This window comes from Rana temporaria, chromosome 3, assembly GCF_905171775.1.
Source record: "Rana temporaria chromosome 3, aRanTem1.1, whole genome shotgun sequence".
Classification (NCBI taxonomy): Eukaryota; Metazoa; Chordata; class Amphibia; order Anura; family Ranidae; genus Rana; species Rana temporaria.
In genome coordinates this window covers 48,889,772-48,904,108 of record NC_053491.1, presented here as the reverse complement: position 1 = coordinate 48,904,108, position 14,337 = coordinate 48,889,772, and the positions used below count along the sequence as shown (strand labels likewise).

Here is a 14,337-nt window from a genome sequence, read left to right as displayed (position 1 = left end):
TGGCTCTTAACATCCAATGTAAGGGGAGGGGATGCGCTGGACATCTAATCTTACAGATACAACCAGCCCTTTTGAGGGCAATCATAATGCTGATGCGGCCCACAATGAAATTTAATTTTGACACCCCTGATATAAGGGATTTGAACATGAAGCAGCCCGTAGTGAGGCTCAATAGCCTGAAGCTGGCCATACATTATACAATTTTCTTCTATAGATTTCCTTTAGATTTACCAAAACCATATAATAGGAGGTCAAATCTAAAGACTTTAAAATTGTAAGTCATAAAGGAAAAAACAGTTATACCGCTCTTTCTAGTGAAGATCAAAACCATGAACATATAGTCTAAAACAAAAACCACATAAACATAAACAAACCAATGAATAAGATACAGTGAAAATATTATTTATATGTAATGTCCATATACCGCCACCAGATGTCTCCAATGCAGTGAAAATTAAATCGTCCGCACACTTGAATGTGATAAACAAAATGTGCCTTCTTCCACCAGGCAAACATCCTACTCACCAAACGTACATGACACCCATCACAGGTAGACATAATAGGCATATGGAGCACAAGTAATCCTCCAAGGAAAGGGAAATGGCCCACCGAGATGCACACCTATTCAAGTGTGCGGATGAATTAAGAAGATTTCACTTTCACTGCATTGGAGACATCTGGTTGTGGTATATGGACATTACATATAGATCAGGGGTAGGCAACCTTAAAAAGGTGGAGATCTACCTGAAAAACATGGGAATAGTCAAAGATCCCTGAGCACAGTGTCTCCTCCTCACACCCCATTTAATCCTCTTATTGCCGTTCTACCGTGTTGCAGTCACAGGTTTAAGACAGTTGGTGAGAAGGCAACATATCGCCTCTTGTGTATCTCTTTTGACAGTAGGAATAATATATATACTTTTGTGTTACTTTGTACACTTGGGTTATTTTTTTGGGATGCTACATGATGAAAGCTTATATTTTTTATATATCAAGTTATGTTTAAAGGGGTTGTAAAGGTACAATTTTTTTTCCCTAAATCGCCTCCTTTACCTTAGTGCAGTCCTCCTTCACTTACCTCATGCTTCGATTTTGCTTTTAAATGTCCTTATTTCTTCTGAGAAATCCTCACTTCCTGTTCTTCTGTCTGTAACTCCACACAGTAATGCAAGGCTTTCTCCCTGGTGTGGAGTGTCGTGCTCGCCCCCTCCCTTGGACTACTGGAGAGTCAGGACGACCACTAACACACAGCTCCTTTCTCTATCTGCATTGTAGAGAGCAACCTGACTCTCCTGTAGTCCAAGGGAGGGGGTGAGCACGACACTCCACACCAGGGAGAACGCCTCATATTACTGTGTGGAGTTACAGACAGAAGAACAGGATGTGAGGATTTCTCAGAAGAAATAAGGACATTTAAAAGCAAAATGGAAGGATGAGGTAAGTGAAGGAGGACTGCACTAAGGTAAAGGAAGCCATTTAGGAAAAAAAAATTGTACCTTTACAACCCCTTTAAGGATTAATTGTAGCAGCTATTTGTTTTTATGAGATTGATTTAGAAGGGTGGATTAGGAGCATGACGTTTGCATTTATACAGAAAAAAACACCTACTTTATCTCCTCCTGGAGGGCAGTCTTGAAGAGGCGCAATAGCAGATATTCTTCTCTTTGATTGGATGCGTAATTATAGAGAGTAAAAATAACAGAGTCCATGAATTTGGTAGACTTATTCTGGGGCATTTGGAAAATCAGTTTTGCCAAGTAGGTTGGATTAGTCTGCAGAAAGAGAAAAGTTTGAGATGCAATATCAAATTATCTGTACAACTAGATACTGACTGTTGCTGGTGTTTAATTGAAGTGGAAAAACATTGATTCTCAGTTTTTTTAAAGCGGAGTTCCACTTTTAATATTTAGACACTTACCTGCCCTGTAATCCAGCGATGCTGCACCACAGCCACCGCCATTGCCAGTAACGGGACCCAGCGGTGAAGCTTTGCGGCTTCACAGCTAGGTCCCTACTGCGCATGAGCGAAGCGTGCTGCGCTCTCTTACTGGCCCGGCAGCGGGGGAAGGCGGAGGTAAAAACTTCTAATGTACCTTGCCACGGCGAGGGCTGACGAAAGTGGGGACAGGGAACCTGACAAAAACAGGTACCCGCTCCCCCCCAGTGGTGCCAAATGTGAAAAATCAAATAAGCGGAACTTCCACTCTTGGGTGGAAATCCATTTTAAGTGCATGATAGTTTCTGTATAATGAACCCTCTTTTTTATAAAAAAAATTATTTTAAAAATGCACAGTAAGGGTCCTTTGCACAGGGGCTCAATGCTGCACCTGTCCCTCCTGGATGCACTAAAGCACTGGGAGGGACACACTACAGCTGGACAGGCCAATGTGGAAGGAACCTAGCTAGTGGCAACAGCCCCGTTTCATTAGACTCGATTTAATAAGACTTCTACAAAAGGTATTTTACTACTACTGATATTACGGCTCCGTTTCCACTAGTGGAACTTGTCATGCGACTTTGGACACAAAGTTGCAAGACAAGTAACAGCCCATTGATTTCAATGGCACCTGTTCAAATCGTTGCGACTTAAAGGTGCCTGCACTACCTTGATGTGGCTTTAATCCAAAAAGAGTGTAAAGTCAAATCTAAATATAAATCGTGCAACTTTGAAGTCACACTGGTGGGAACTTAAACTAAGAGCAGAATGGTATCAGGCAATTATTGATAGGCAGGTTTAGATGTGAAAAATAAGGCATTTGTGGGATTATTTCTCTATTATTTTCAGCACATTGTTCACCATTCCTTTACCTGCAGTAAATAGAAGAGATGCTGGTAAGCTTCCAGCTTCTCTCTTTTCTCTTTGCTGAGTGCCTTCAAGCCTCCCTTCTGCTTGTTTAATGCCATCATATCAGACAGCTGCTCCTTGTTCTTCTTAGTCAACTTCTTACTATGGGAGACAACATCCTGCAAATAAGAGCAGACAGAATTTTAAACATGCGATCCCTGCCTATGTAGTGACCACAGGTCAAGACAAGACAGTAAGTGATTTGTATTTCTGGCATTCATCGGCACAACACTTGGACTCCATTGTCTTACTCACCATATCATGTAACACAGTACGGGTGCAGAGAAAAGCTTATTCCTACAGGTAGAAAGAGCTCTCCAAGTGCTATATCAAGCATTGCCATTCTTTATAAAGTACCCTTTTGCTGATTTTTGAGAAACTCTCAATGCTTTTATCATTAGAAAAAACTCATACACAAAGATAGGTATAATGTTCAGCGCTAAACCATCCGATGATTAGGAATAAATAGGAAGGCATGCATTTTAAGGCTAGTACATGACAGTGCAACAATAATAGAAACGTTTGCAAGATAAAAAAAAAAAAAAAAAATTAAAATTTAATGTATGAAATTAAATCAGGGTAGTGTGTGGCTCCACAGTCTGACAGCTCCAGACTACTCCTACACTCTCCTGTGAAGCTGCATGTGGAAGCACCTACCCGCTCTAACACTCTGTAAGTGCACCCTATATTGTACACATAATCCTGTGTTTTAATTAAATAAATTGTTTGCTGCTTGAGGATATGTCTGGCGCCTCTCTCTCCTTTCAATGCTTTTATCATCCAGCATCTAATCAATTTAAAGAGCAACTCCACCTTTGTTTAGAAAAAATGATTTCCTTGGGTTGATCAATGTACATTGCAGGGATTTTAACAAATTGTGTAGCAGCTCACTGCCTTTTGTTGCTCTGATATTTGCTCTGTGTTTTGTTTAATCATGTCCTTGATACGCCGATTCAGAAACGTACGTCCGCCCGGCGCATTTTTTTACGTTGTTTACGTAAGGCTTTTTCCGGCGTAAAGTTACCCCTGCTCTATGAGGCGTAGTCAATGTTAAGTATGGATGTCGGGCCAGCGTCAAATTTTGCGTCGTTTGTGTAAGTCGTTCGCGAATAGGGCTTTGCGTAAGTTACGTTCACGTCGAAACCAATGAGGCTTTGCGGCGTAATTTGGAGCATGCGCACTGGGATACGTCCCTGCGCATGCGCCATTCGTAAAAAGCGTCATTTACGTGGGGTCACGAGTAATTAACATAAAACACGCCCACCTCCTCCACATTTGAATTAGGCGGGCTTACGCCGGCCCAGTTACACTACGCCGCCGTAACTTACAGCGCAAGTTCTTTCTGAATACGGGACCTGCCGCTGTAAGTTACGGCGGCGTAGTGTATCTGAGATACACTACGCCCGCCGAAAGATACGCAAATGTATCCGAATCCGAGCCTAAGTGTTCTAAAGAGAAAAGCTGCTGGGTCTGCATCCCTTTAGAAGTTCTTAATCCTTAGAGAGCATGCCACCAAAATTCCAATTGCAGAGGTACCCAAAAAATTACTTAGTGCAGACTTCTGGGGAAAATCAGTAAGCCAATCATACAAAGAGGAAATTATATTACTGGGGGTGTTTTGTACAGAATGCCTCCAGGTTGTCATGATGCATTGAATTTTACAGAACATCACAGTGCTGCAGTTTAACCACTTCCCTATCCGCCCATAGTCATATGACGTCCACAGATGGGATCTCCCATCCTGGGTGGACGTCATATGACGTCTTGGGCTTCCCGGTCGTCCACCGGGCACTCGCGATTGCCCGCAATCACGGCAGGACCGTGGATCTGTACACACACAGATCCATGTCCTGTCACCGATGTGTGTTCCCAGTACAGAGGAACACAGATCGGTCTCCTCACCTTGTGAGTCCCCTTCCCCCTACAGTTAGGATCACTCACTAGGGAACATATTAACCCCTTCAGCGCCCCCTAGTGTTAACCCCCTTCCCTGCCAGTCACATTTACACAGTAATCAGTGCAGTTTTATAGCACTAATCGGTGTATAAATGTGAATGGTCCAAAAAATGTGTCAAAAGTGTCCAATATGTCCGTCGCAATGTCACAGTCACAATAAAAATTGCAGAATCGCCGCCATTACTATTAAAAAAATATAAATGCAATAAATCTATCGCCTATTTTGTAGACGCTATAACTTTTGCGCAAACAAATCAATATACACTTATTGCGATTTTTTTTTTACCAAAAATATGTAGAAGAAAACATATCGACCTAAACTGTGAATTTTTTTTTTTTTTTTATAGATTTTTTGGGGATCTATATTATAGCAAAAAGCTAAAAATATTGCATTTTTTTAAAAAAATTCGCTCTATTTTTGTTTATAGCGCAAAAAATTAAAACCGCAGAGGTGATCGAATACCACCAAAAGAAAGCTCTATTTGTGGGGAAAAGGAGTAAATTTTGTTTAGGAGCCACGTCGCACGAGGCGCAATTGTCAGTTAAAGCGATGCAGTGCCAAATCGCAAAAAGCGCTCTGGTAAGGAAGGGGGTACATTTTTCGGGGCTGAAGTGGTTTTAAAAAAAAGAAAGATAAATCACAACATGGTTTGTGGATACATTTTACACACTATATTTTTCTATATTTGCCATTTTTTTTCCAAAAGTGGAGTTACCCTTCAAGTTTTAGGTATTCTAATCCCTCTCCACTCTACAAAAAAAAATAAAGTTTTGCCTTTAGTCATAATTTAAGCAAAACAACTTGGTCAATGACCTGCTCAAATAGTCAATGACAGACTCTCAAACTAGCAGTATTAAAATATGTCAAAGGATTTATTTTAATGTACTGTATGTATTATATGTTACTGTTAAATTATGTGTTTTTTTCTATCTGCCTGGAACTCAACTTTGCTGTCCATTCCATCTATTCCAGCTGTTATAGAGAGCATTTTAAGGCACATATGAGAAAAATACCATTCCTCCTGGAATCATACCTGTAATGTAATTTTGTTTTTGACAAGAAGCCCTATTTTGATGTCCATAAGATTAAGATCATTCTCTAGCTGCTGGTTAGATCTCAGTAGGGTCACTACTTCCTCCCTTAGCTTCATGACTTCCAATTCCTCCTGGAAATCCTGGTCACTCTGGTCCAGAAGATGGACAAATTTACGGACCACTGCCATGGGTGGGTTTTCGGCATTGACTGAGGGCAGAAACGTACATATAGTTTAATCACAACATCTCAGATCATAGTAGAGAAACACAATAACGTTTTACATCAACAAAAAAGAGAACAAAAAAAAAAGAGGGAGAGAGCAAAGAAACAAATTTGAGAGAAGATCTCAGATTTCATCTTATTTACTAAAATCAGAATTATTGTAAGACTTTTTAAAATGTTGAGATGGTCACACACCTTCCAAATCGATTATACTTTCGTTTTTCGATTTACCAAATACTATTAGGTGTGAAGGCCTATATGGATAAATATGAGCTGAATTGTTTAGGTTGACCATCTCACACTAGAACTTGTTACTAGTAGATTGAAAGGAGATGGTAATGTGTCTGGTCTGTTTAAAAGTTCAAATAAGAAACTGTCATTTTATTGTAGATGCCACTATTACACTTCTTTCACTAGCAGCCAAACGGTTATCCAACTTGACGCAGGACCAAAAAGGAGGTCATGTGATTTCTCATCACCAGTCATTGGGATGGGTCTTGTGGCTGCTAATTTGGTCATTTTTTTTATCCAATAGTAGGGTATGATTTCACAGAGATGTGAAAGACTTAATAAAATGGGCAGCACAGTGGCTAAGGCCCCTTTTCACGACCTGATAGTCATGTGACTTTTCCACGCAACTTGAAGCATAGCCTGTGTAATCTTAAGGTCTATGGACCTCAAGTCGCATCAAAGTCAGACCAAAGAAGTAGAGGGACTACTTTGTAGTTGCTACGACTTGAAGTTGCTGCGACATGAAGTCGCACAGATATGAACGGTACTCGTGGGGTACGACTCGTCATGTGACTTTGCAGTCCCAAGTCGCAGGACAAGTGGCACAATTGTGAAAGGGGCCTGGGTGGTTAGCACTTCTTCTGCCTTGCAGCCATGGGATCCCTGATGTGTTCGGTCGGGACATTATCTGCATGTTCTCCCTGTACTTGTGTGCGTTTCCTCTGGTTTTCTCTGACACTCCAAACACATGCTGGTAGGTTAAATAATTAATGTCTAAATTGGCCCTAGTATGTGTGTGTATGCTCTATTATACAGGGACCTTAGTTTGTAAGCTCCTTGAATGCAGGGACTGATGTAGTTGTACAGTATAAACTACTGTGTTTATTGTAGGTATTATATAAATACCCGTAATAAATTTAATGGAAACCAAAACCTAAAATGTATTTGCATACCGGAAAAGAAACAGTCCTTGCATTTGCTTGAAAAAGCTTGAAACAACTGACCTAAATAGAAACATTTAAAATTAAATGTCAGCAGCTTCAAATACTGTAGCTGCTGACTTTTATTAAACATGCACTTATCATTCCAGGGATCCAGCGCTATGCTGTGCTCACACGGGCCTGTTTACCAGTCTTTGGTTCAACTTGGATGTAGGATACCAGCTGGTACTATCTGGGGGCTTCCCACTGTGCATGCCTGAGTAGCACTTTGCTTTCTCAATGAACCTGCAGGATGTTGGGACCTTCAACATGTCCCAGGAGATTGCAGGCAGGGGAGGGGGCGAACTTCTGCTCAGATCGCCTAGTGGAACCGGTATTTGTCAGAAAAAGGGAATACTCACTCCATGAAAAAAAAAAAAAAAAACGTCCTAGAGTAGTAGGGGAAGGAGGAAGAAAAGAGGAACGCAGCCTTTCATATCAAGTTCCACTTTCGGTGTATTGTACTCACTCAAGGTTTTGTAGTCATCTCGTGCTTTGTTAGCTCGGATAAAGGCTTGGATTTTAACAATATCATTCATCTGCAGAGAAGAGAGTCAGGCGTTTAGTGATGTGGTGTTCATAACGTTATACACGGGATATATAGAACAGGTCAAGGATCTTACGTGGTCTCTGAAGTACTTTAGTCTATCTCTGTAGCGCTTCCTGGCCTGATACATTCTTGTGTAGGATTGAATCTGGAACACAATGGAAAACAGGTTACAGATTTATTCTGCAAATTATTAAAAAGCAATTCAAGGCGCATATCGCAATACTTCACATGTACTACTAGCATCACCATCTATACAACAGCAAGACAAATGTTCCAATACCTTGACAACTTCATCACTGTGATTGTTCAGATACTGCAGGCGATCTTTGTATGCCTTTCTCTGCTTCTGACCTCTGTAATGGGACTGCAAACAAACAGAAATGTCTATAAGAAAAAGTGTGAAATGATGAACATAGGAAAAACTAAATAATCCTCTCAGGATTATGTATGAATTGGGGGTACAGTGTTGTCCAGAACTACAGAAGAAAAGTGTTTGTGTGTGCTCATTTCAGATGGGTGCAAAATAAGCAAACAGTGTGACAAGGCTATGGGGGAAGCAATCCGAATTACAGGGTACATCTAAAAAGGATCACCAAGGTCAGGAAGGTCCTGATTCTACTATAAGTCCAGCCATTCCCAACCAGTGTTCTGTGGAACTCGGTGGTTCCTCCAGAGCTGCCTTTCTCAACCTTTTTACCCCAGAGGAACCCTTTAAATAATTTTCAGGCCTAAGAGAATCCCTGCTGAAACCAACTCAGGTTGGTTAGTGGGTAAAATGCCCCTTACATTTCTGGTTAGTGGGAAGAATGCCCCCATAACAGTAGTGGTCAGAATGCAATCTCTACAGACAGATAAAAAGATCATTGGATTTATGCAGCTGGTTCTGCCAAGAGATGTTGGCCCCGGAACTATGTAGGCACTACCAATGGGAGATCAGTCAGTCACAGCTACAGGAACACTTAGGAGGAACATCTCTGAAGGAACCCTGGTTGAGAATGACTGCTCCAGAGGTTGCTAGGGGTTCCTTGAGCTGCATCTGATTGACCGCTCATTTGATAGTCCCTGCATTGTTCTTGGCCGATTCCACCTGGCAGAGCCAGCTGCAGGACACCAATGATCGTTTTAGCTGTAAGGCTGGCATTTGGAGCACCACTGTAGGGGGGCATTCATTCCACTGGCCACCAACATAAAACAGAATTTTAATATGACCCCTAATTAGTGTTAATATGGGTTCCCAATGACCTAACAATTTTTTCATGGGTTCCTCTGATGTAAAAATACTGAGAAACAGTGACATAGAGCTTAAGTTAGACCACATTTTGAGCACCGAGTCCAGTTCTGGAGACTTTGTGTACAAAATGATGTTGATAAGACAGAGTGAGTCCAGAGTAGCTCAGGAGAGATTGTGGGAACTTAATACACAGTCATGAGAAAAGAACATACAACTAAGCTCAAGAATATTAGGATATGACCTTAAACTAGCAGGAAAAAAGTTCAATGGTAGCATTAGAGAGCATTATTTTATCAAAAGAGTAGTGAATGCATGAGACTTTGAGGAGTAGTAGTGAGTCGGTCAACAGCAAGTAAATTTATATATGCTCGGGATAAACATATAATCCAAGGCATACATTAATTACAAAGAAAAATCAGACTAGATTAACCACACTATACTGTACATACTAGGTTTTTTTTGTTTTTCATTCAGCCCTGTGGGCTGTACCAAGACAGGCCATACATTGTGTGAATTTTTCAGACATTTGCACGATTCCCCCATCAACACAGACAGTGTTGACAGTGGACTCCCTCCTGCTGATTCCCCGGCAGGGGGATGGGGAAAGCCGTCTCCAGCAGGAGAAGACAGTGACTTTTTCTAGCAGCTATAGCAGCCATTAGCAATAATTACAAGGGAATACGGCAGGCTGGTTTTACCAACCTTGGTTCATTAAACCTGCCCATACATGGCTCAAATCTCAGCCATTTCCTAATACAAGCATTCTTAGTACAGCCACCCCCCCTGCTGTGCTATTGTGATCTGACAGTGGAGCCGCCCCCTCTGTCAGCACTGATCGGATGCAAGTCAGATGCTTTTTTTCCCGGAATGCACTCTTTTGTCAGACAGGGAACTGTACACACATACCGAAAGTCCCGCTGAACCAAGCGTTTGCGACCAACTTACGGCCTGTGTGTAGTGTACTCAGCATAAGAATTGCATTTTTCTAATTGTTCATTCTCCAATGCGTGGTGTTTGATTGCTCAGTTCTCACTACGGAGCCAGTGGGGGACAGATGCAGCATTAGAGCGATGCTGCATCCACCTAGGTCAGTATAGATTTTTTTTTTTTTTTTTGGGAAGCCATACTTCTCTTATAAAACAACATTTTTTACTAACACTGATGAAAATATAGTCAAAGAGCAGCAACAAATAAAGAAAGTTGCCCATGGAAAATGCATCTTGCAGCTCGACATAGAAACTCATTTTATTGCATTGTAATATCTCAGAATCATGAAAATACTTTCCTCATGCTGACCATTATATTTATTGTATATGATGTTTATGTTGCATACTGAGCATTGTTTTTTGCTCCAATGGAGGGTGTTCAGAACTTGATTTATTGGTGGCTCTCCATACCCGACTCCAACACTGGTGATGACTCACTTACGAAACAAAGACTGATGGGCTAAAAGGGGATCAATTTACTCTGTAAAGAAAACCTTGCCCGCTTTTTGAATACCATCCCTTTAACCTGCCTATTATTTTGGATTATGTGGCTGTTTACGTTTCATTCTTCTAGCCTTTATAGTTGCAGCAAATCGGGACATCTCTGAATTATTAGAATCTATTAGACATATAATTTGTATTGGTGCAGCCTACGAGAATGACCTCTTGTATTTTTTGCTGACAGTTCTCGCTGTCCTTGAATCCTCCACATACTTTTTTTTTTGAGCACACACCTCCTACATGTGAATAGAACGTGGGGCCTTGAGCATGGTTAATCCCAAACAAAAGTGTACACAACTGTTTACAAGCCAACACTAAATGTTACAAGATATTCCTGTCTTACCGGATTTATTTACTGTCCAGAGCCTTAGGACAAATATGTAAAACTGTAAGAGGAGTGCAAACTTCATAGGAAAACTCCAGAAAAAAGGTCACATTTGAATAACTAACTGCTGACGCATAAGATAGCACTTTGATGGTTATGGTCTGAATTATGAAATGGCCCTTTTCGGTATTCAAATTTTGCCTTCTGCACGCACAAGGTTATAAATGGCAAAAAAAAAAAAAAAGAAGGTTATGAACTGCTTTAAAGCAGTTGTAAACCACATAAACATTTTTTTTTCAAACCTGCAAGGCAAAAGGCATAATCAGCTAGTATATTCCGCATACTAGCCGATTATGAAATACTTACCTCGGAACGAGGTGAAGAACACTTACCTGGTCCACGCTGAGCGAGATGTCATCTTGCTCTGGCGTGTCTTCCGGGTATCGCTGCTCCAGCGCTGTGATTGGCTGGAGCGGCGATGACGCGCGCGCGTGCACACGGGAGATTTCAAATCAGGAGGGTCCGGCGGATGCCGGTCCTTTCGCCCGTGGATTCCCCCCTGCGCATGCGTCGCTGCAATCAGCGGCGCATTGTGAGGGGAATATCTCCTAAACCGTACAGGTTTAGGAGATATTCTTTATACCTACAGGTAAGCCTCATTATAGGCTTACCTGTAGGTAAAGGGGAAAAAAGTGGGTTTACAACCACTTTAAGGCTGCATCCCCGCCTCCTGTTTGTAAAATAGAGCTTTTGGGGAGGAGGGGGAGCAGGTATCCGATTTTGACGGGTGCCTGCTACCACTTCCGTTCCGGTCGCCTTAGGCGATCAGAAGCAAAAGTTCTCCCTCCCGAATTCTGGGACACATGACAGGTCCTAGAAGACTTCGGGACCAGTCACAGAGCGCAGAAGATGCAAGATCATGTTCACAAGCATAGCTATAACCACTCTCTATTTATTGACCATAAACTCTGGTTCAAAAAAATTAAGACAAACAAAAAAAAGTTCTAGGCAATTATGTATTTTTAACTCCGATTAGCCTCTTCCATTGCTCTCAATCATCCCCAAATTCCTTTTTTTTTGTGCTGCTGCTGTGATCTGACATAATGTTAGGGGGTGGCTATGTTCGTTCTCCATGGTTCCACTGTATGATGTAATGTAGCCACCTTCTTTGATTTGTGGACCATTAAATCTGAGTTACAAGAATTCAACCACTTTGTAAAATGATTACTAGTGGTTAAGTCCACTAAGGCGCATTCCACCTTATGGACTTATCTCTTTGATTGACATTTTTACTGAGTGCCCGGAGCATAGCTATTGCTATACTTTTGGCACTCCGACACTTTGCCCTCTGGTCTCAGCTTCTGTAGCTGCAGCAACTGTGCCTGTCTGCCCCTCTCCTCCTCCTGCCCAATTACATAGCGCTTTGTATTCCGCAGACTCATTATAAAATACAAAGGCTTCTGTGAATGGACAGCAAAAAAAAGGGAAGAGTCAGGCAAAGATGCTGTGGTGTCAGAAGACAGTGTCTCTCCTGTCAGAGCCCCAGGTAAAACTCTCAAAACGTAAATTAAATAGATGGTGGCACCTTGTTGGACTTAATTCTTAGCATGCCAGCACATTTTATAAACTGTCTGAATTCTTGGAATTCAGCTTTAAAGTTGAAGATGTGTATAAATTAATTTTGGAGAATAAAGATATCGTTTAGGATCACTTTAAATAGTGCTGAGGCCACAAGCAGTCCCAAAAAACACTGACACGCCTCGTAAAGTAGAACTCACCTGAATGCAGGTTATAGCAGGGGCCTGTTCCCTTAAGAATTTCATTCTATCGGTAAACTGCCTGCGTATGAGATATCCACGACACCGGGCCTGCAGTTTAGTAATAAGGTTTTCATTGGCGAGCCATAGTTGTTCCCGGTTATATGCAGCTGAAACACCCGAAATGGTACTCTGAAAAAGGCAAATTATATGCAAATGATTGGTAAAACATAATTCCTGTACATGTATTAGCTTTGTCAATATTTTTTCATGTAATGAGAGCAATTAAATATAGCCACCTACATAGGCTAAGCTTGTCTGCTTTAATAAATAATAGTTTTGCCAGACTATTGGTAGCTATTACATTGGCGGCGATCAGCCTCTGTATGTCTAAAGAAATAAAACACTTTATTTGAATCACTTGCTGCACTTTTAGACGGCCCCCACACCAAATCTGACATATACTGACTGGCGAGTCCAGACAAAGGGCAATGGTTAAAGGGCTAACATAACTCTGTTCTACAATGGTCAGCAATGCTATGGTACGCTCTCACCAAAGCTATCAAGGGTACCAAAACGAAAAAGGTACTGTACTTCAACCACTATCAAGTGTTTATTGCTGTCTATGCCCCTGTTGTCACTAGTATTTAAAAAATAAAAATAAAAAAACACAAGCCGCTGCTTCAGGTGAGTATTGTAATCCAAAAGGCTGCTTGGACTGGGAGCTTGCCCTGGCTTGCGTCCGTAAACATGGGATCAAAAGGAAAATGAATTGGCTGCACACCATCGCCGATCCAACAGATTTATTGAACATTGTTCATTGTAATGAACTGCCAACAGGACAAGGACGAGGATTGAAGTGGCGCGTTTCACAGTGACATTGTGCCCCCCCCCCCCCATGCAATTTCACTCTCCACCTAAACATTTTTTTTTTTTTTCGTTTTTCAGAACCCGAAAAATTATGTGAAGCCCACACACAATTTTAGATGACATTTTTTAAAAACGTAGTTTTTTTTAAATGCCGAAAAAAGGTTGTGTGTACGCGGCATTAAGCTTGAGGTGCTGTGGTTTTTTTTCAGACACTGAGGACAGTGTCTTTTTGTAGCGGGGGGTGTATGTAGCGCCCTGCTCACAATTATTGGGGCGTTATTCTAAATTTAGAGGGTGTCTGAGCAAATAGTGTACTCTGTTGAATTTCATTCAAATTAGCCTCTGTTCTGGCTATGGTTATGCTTGAGAGGATTTTCCCCGGTTGCCTGCAGATGGTGTTACCACCTCAGGCCCATGTTGGAATACAAGCAAACCATGGTATGTTGGGTGTCCCTTCTTGGCAGTAGCCCAGTGGGAGTGGTGCCCCGCTGTGCATGCTGGGAGGGGATATTTAAGGGGCAGACACTGTTTTTTGGGGTCCTTCGCCTCGTGGCCCTCCTGGCGCAAGGCACGTGTGTGTGATCTCGATCTCGGGACCATGTTGGCCCAAGGTCACATCTGCATGGAGTAGGCCCTGTTATGCTGGCTGGGGCTTACGTTTAAAAAGGGCATCACAAGCTGTCCATCCAAGTGGGGGAAGCTGCTTAACAAAAGGAAACTGGAGGAGGACCTACCCTGGAGGAGACCAAGCAAGGCAAGCTAATGTCTCAGGAAAGGCCTGGTGACTTTGATAAAAAAAGGATCCATTACCCCATTGGTCTTACAGTCGGCCGGGTCGGCTTAAAGG

The 14,337-nt window shown here is 41.8% G+C and overlaps 1 protein-coding gene across 1 annotated transcript in view; it reads right to left on the bottom strand.

Annotated features, from left to right (window-relative positions):
• IQGAP1 (IQ motif containing GTPase activating protein 1) overlaps positions 1-14,337 on the bottom strand; it is a 260,699-nt gene that overhangs the window by 36,712 nt on the left and 209,650 nt on the right. Inside the window, exons 19-25 of the mRNA XM_040342541.1 lie at positions 12,642-12,812; positions 8,101-8,184; positions 7,894-7,965; positions 7,740-7,809; positions 5,836-6,044; positions 2,809-2,964; positions 1,609-1,772 (exon numbers count right to left, since the gene is read on the bottom strand). Of these exons, the coding sequence (XP_040198475.1) occupies positions 1,609-1,772; positions 2,809-2,964; positions 5,836-6,044; positions 7,740-7,809; positions 7,894-7,965; positions 8,101-8,184; positions 12,642-12,812 (926 nt within the window). The remainder of the gene's footprint in view (positions 1-1,608; positions 1,773-2,808; positions 2,965-5,835; positions 6,045-7,739; positions 7,810-7,893; positions 7,966-8,100; positions 8,185-12,641; positions 12,813-14,337) is intronic.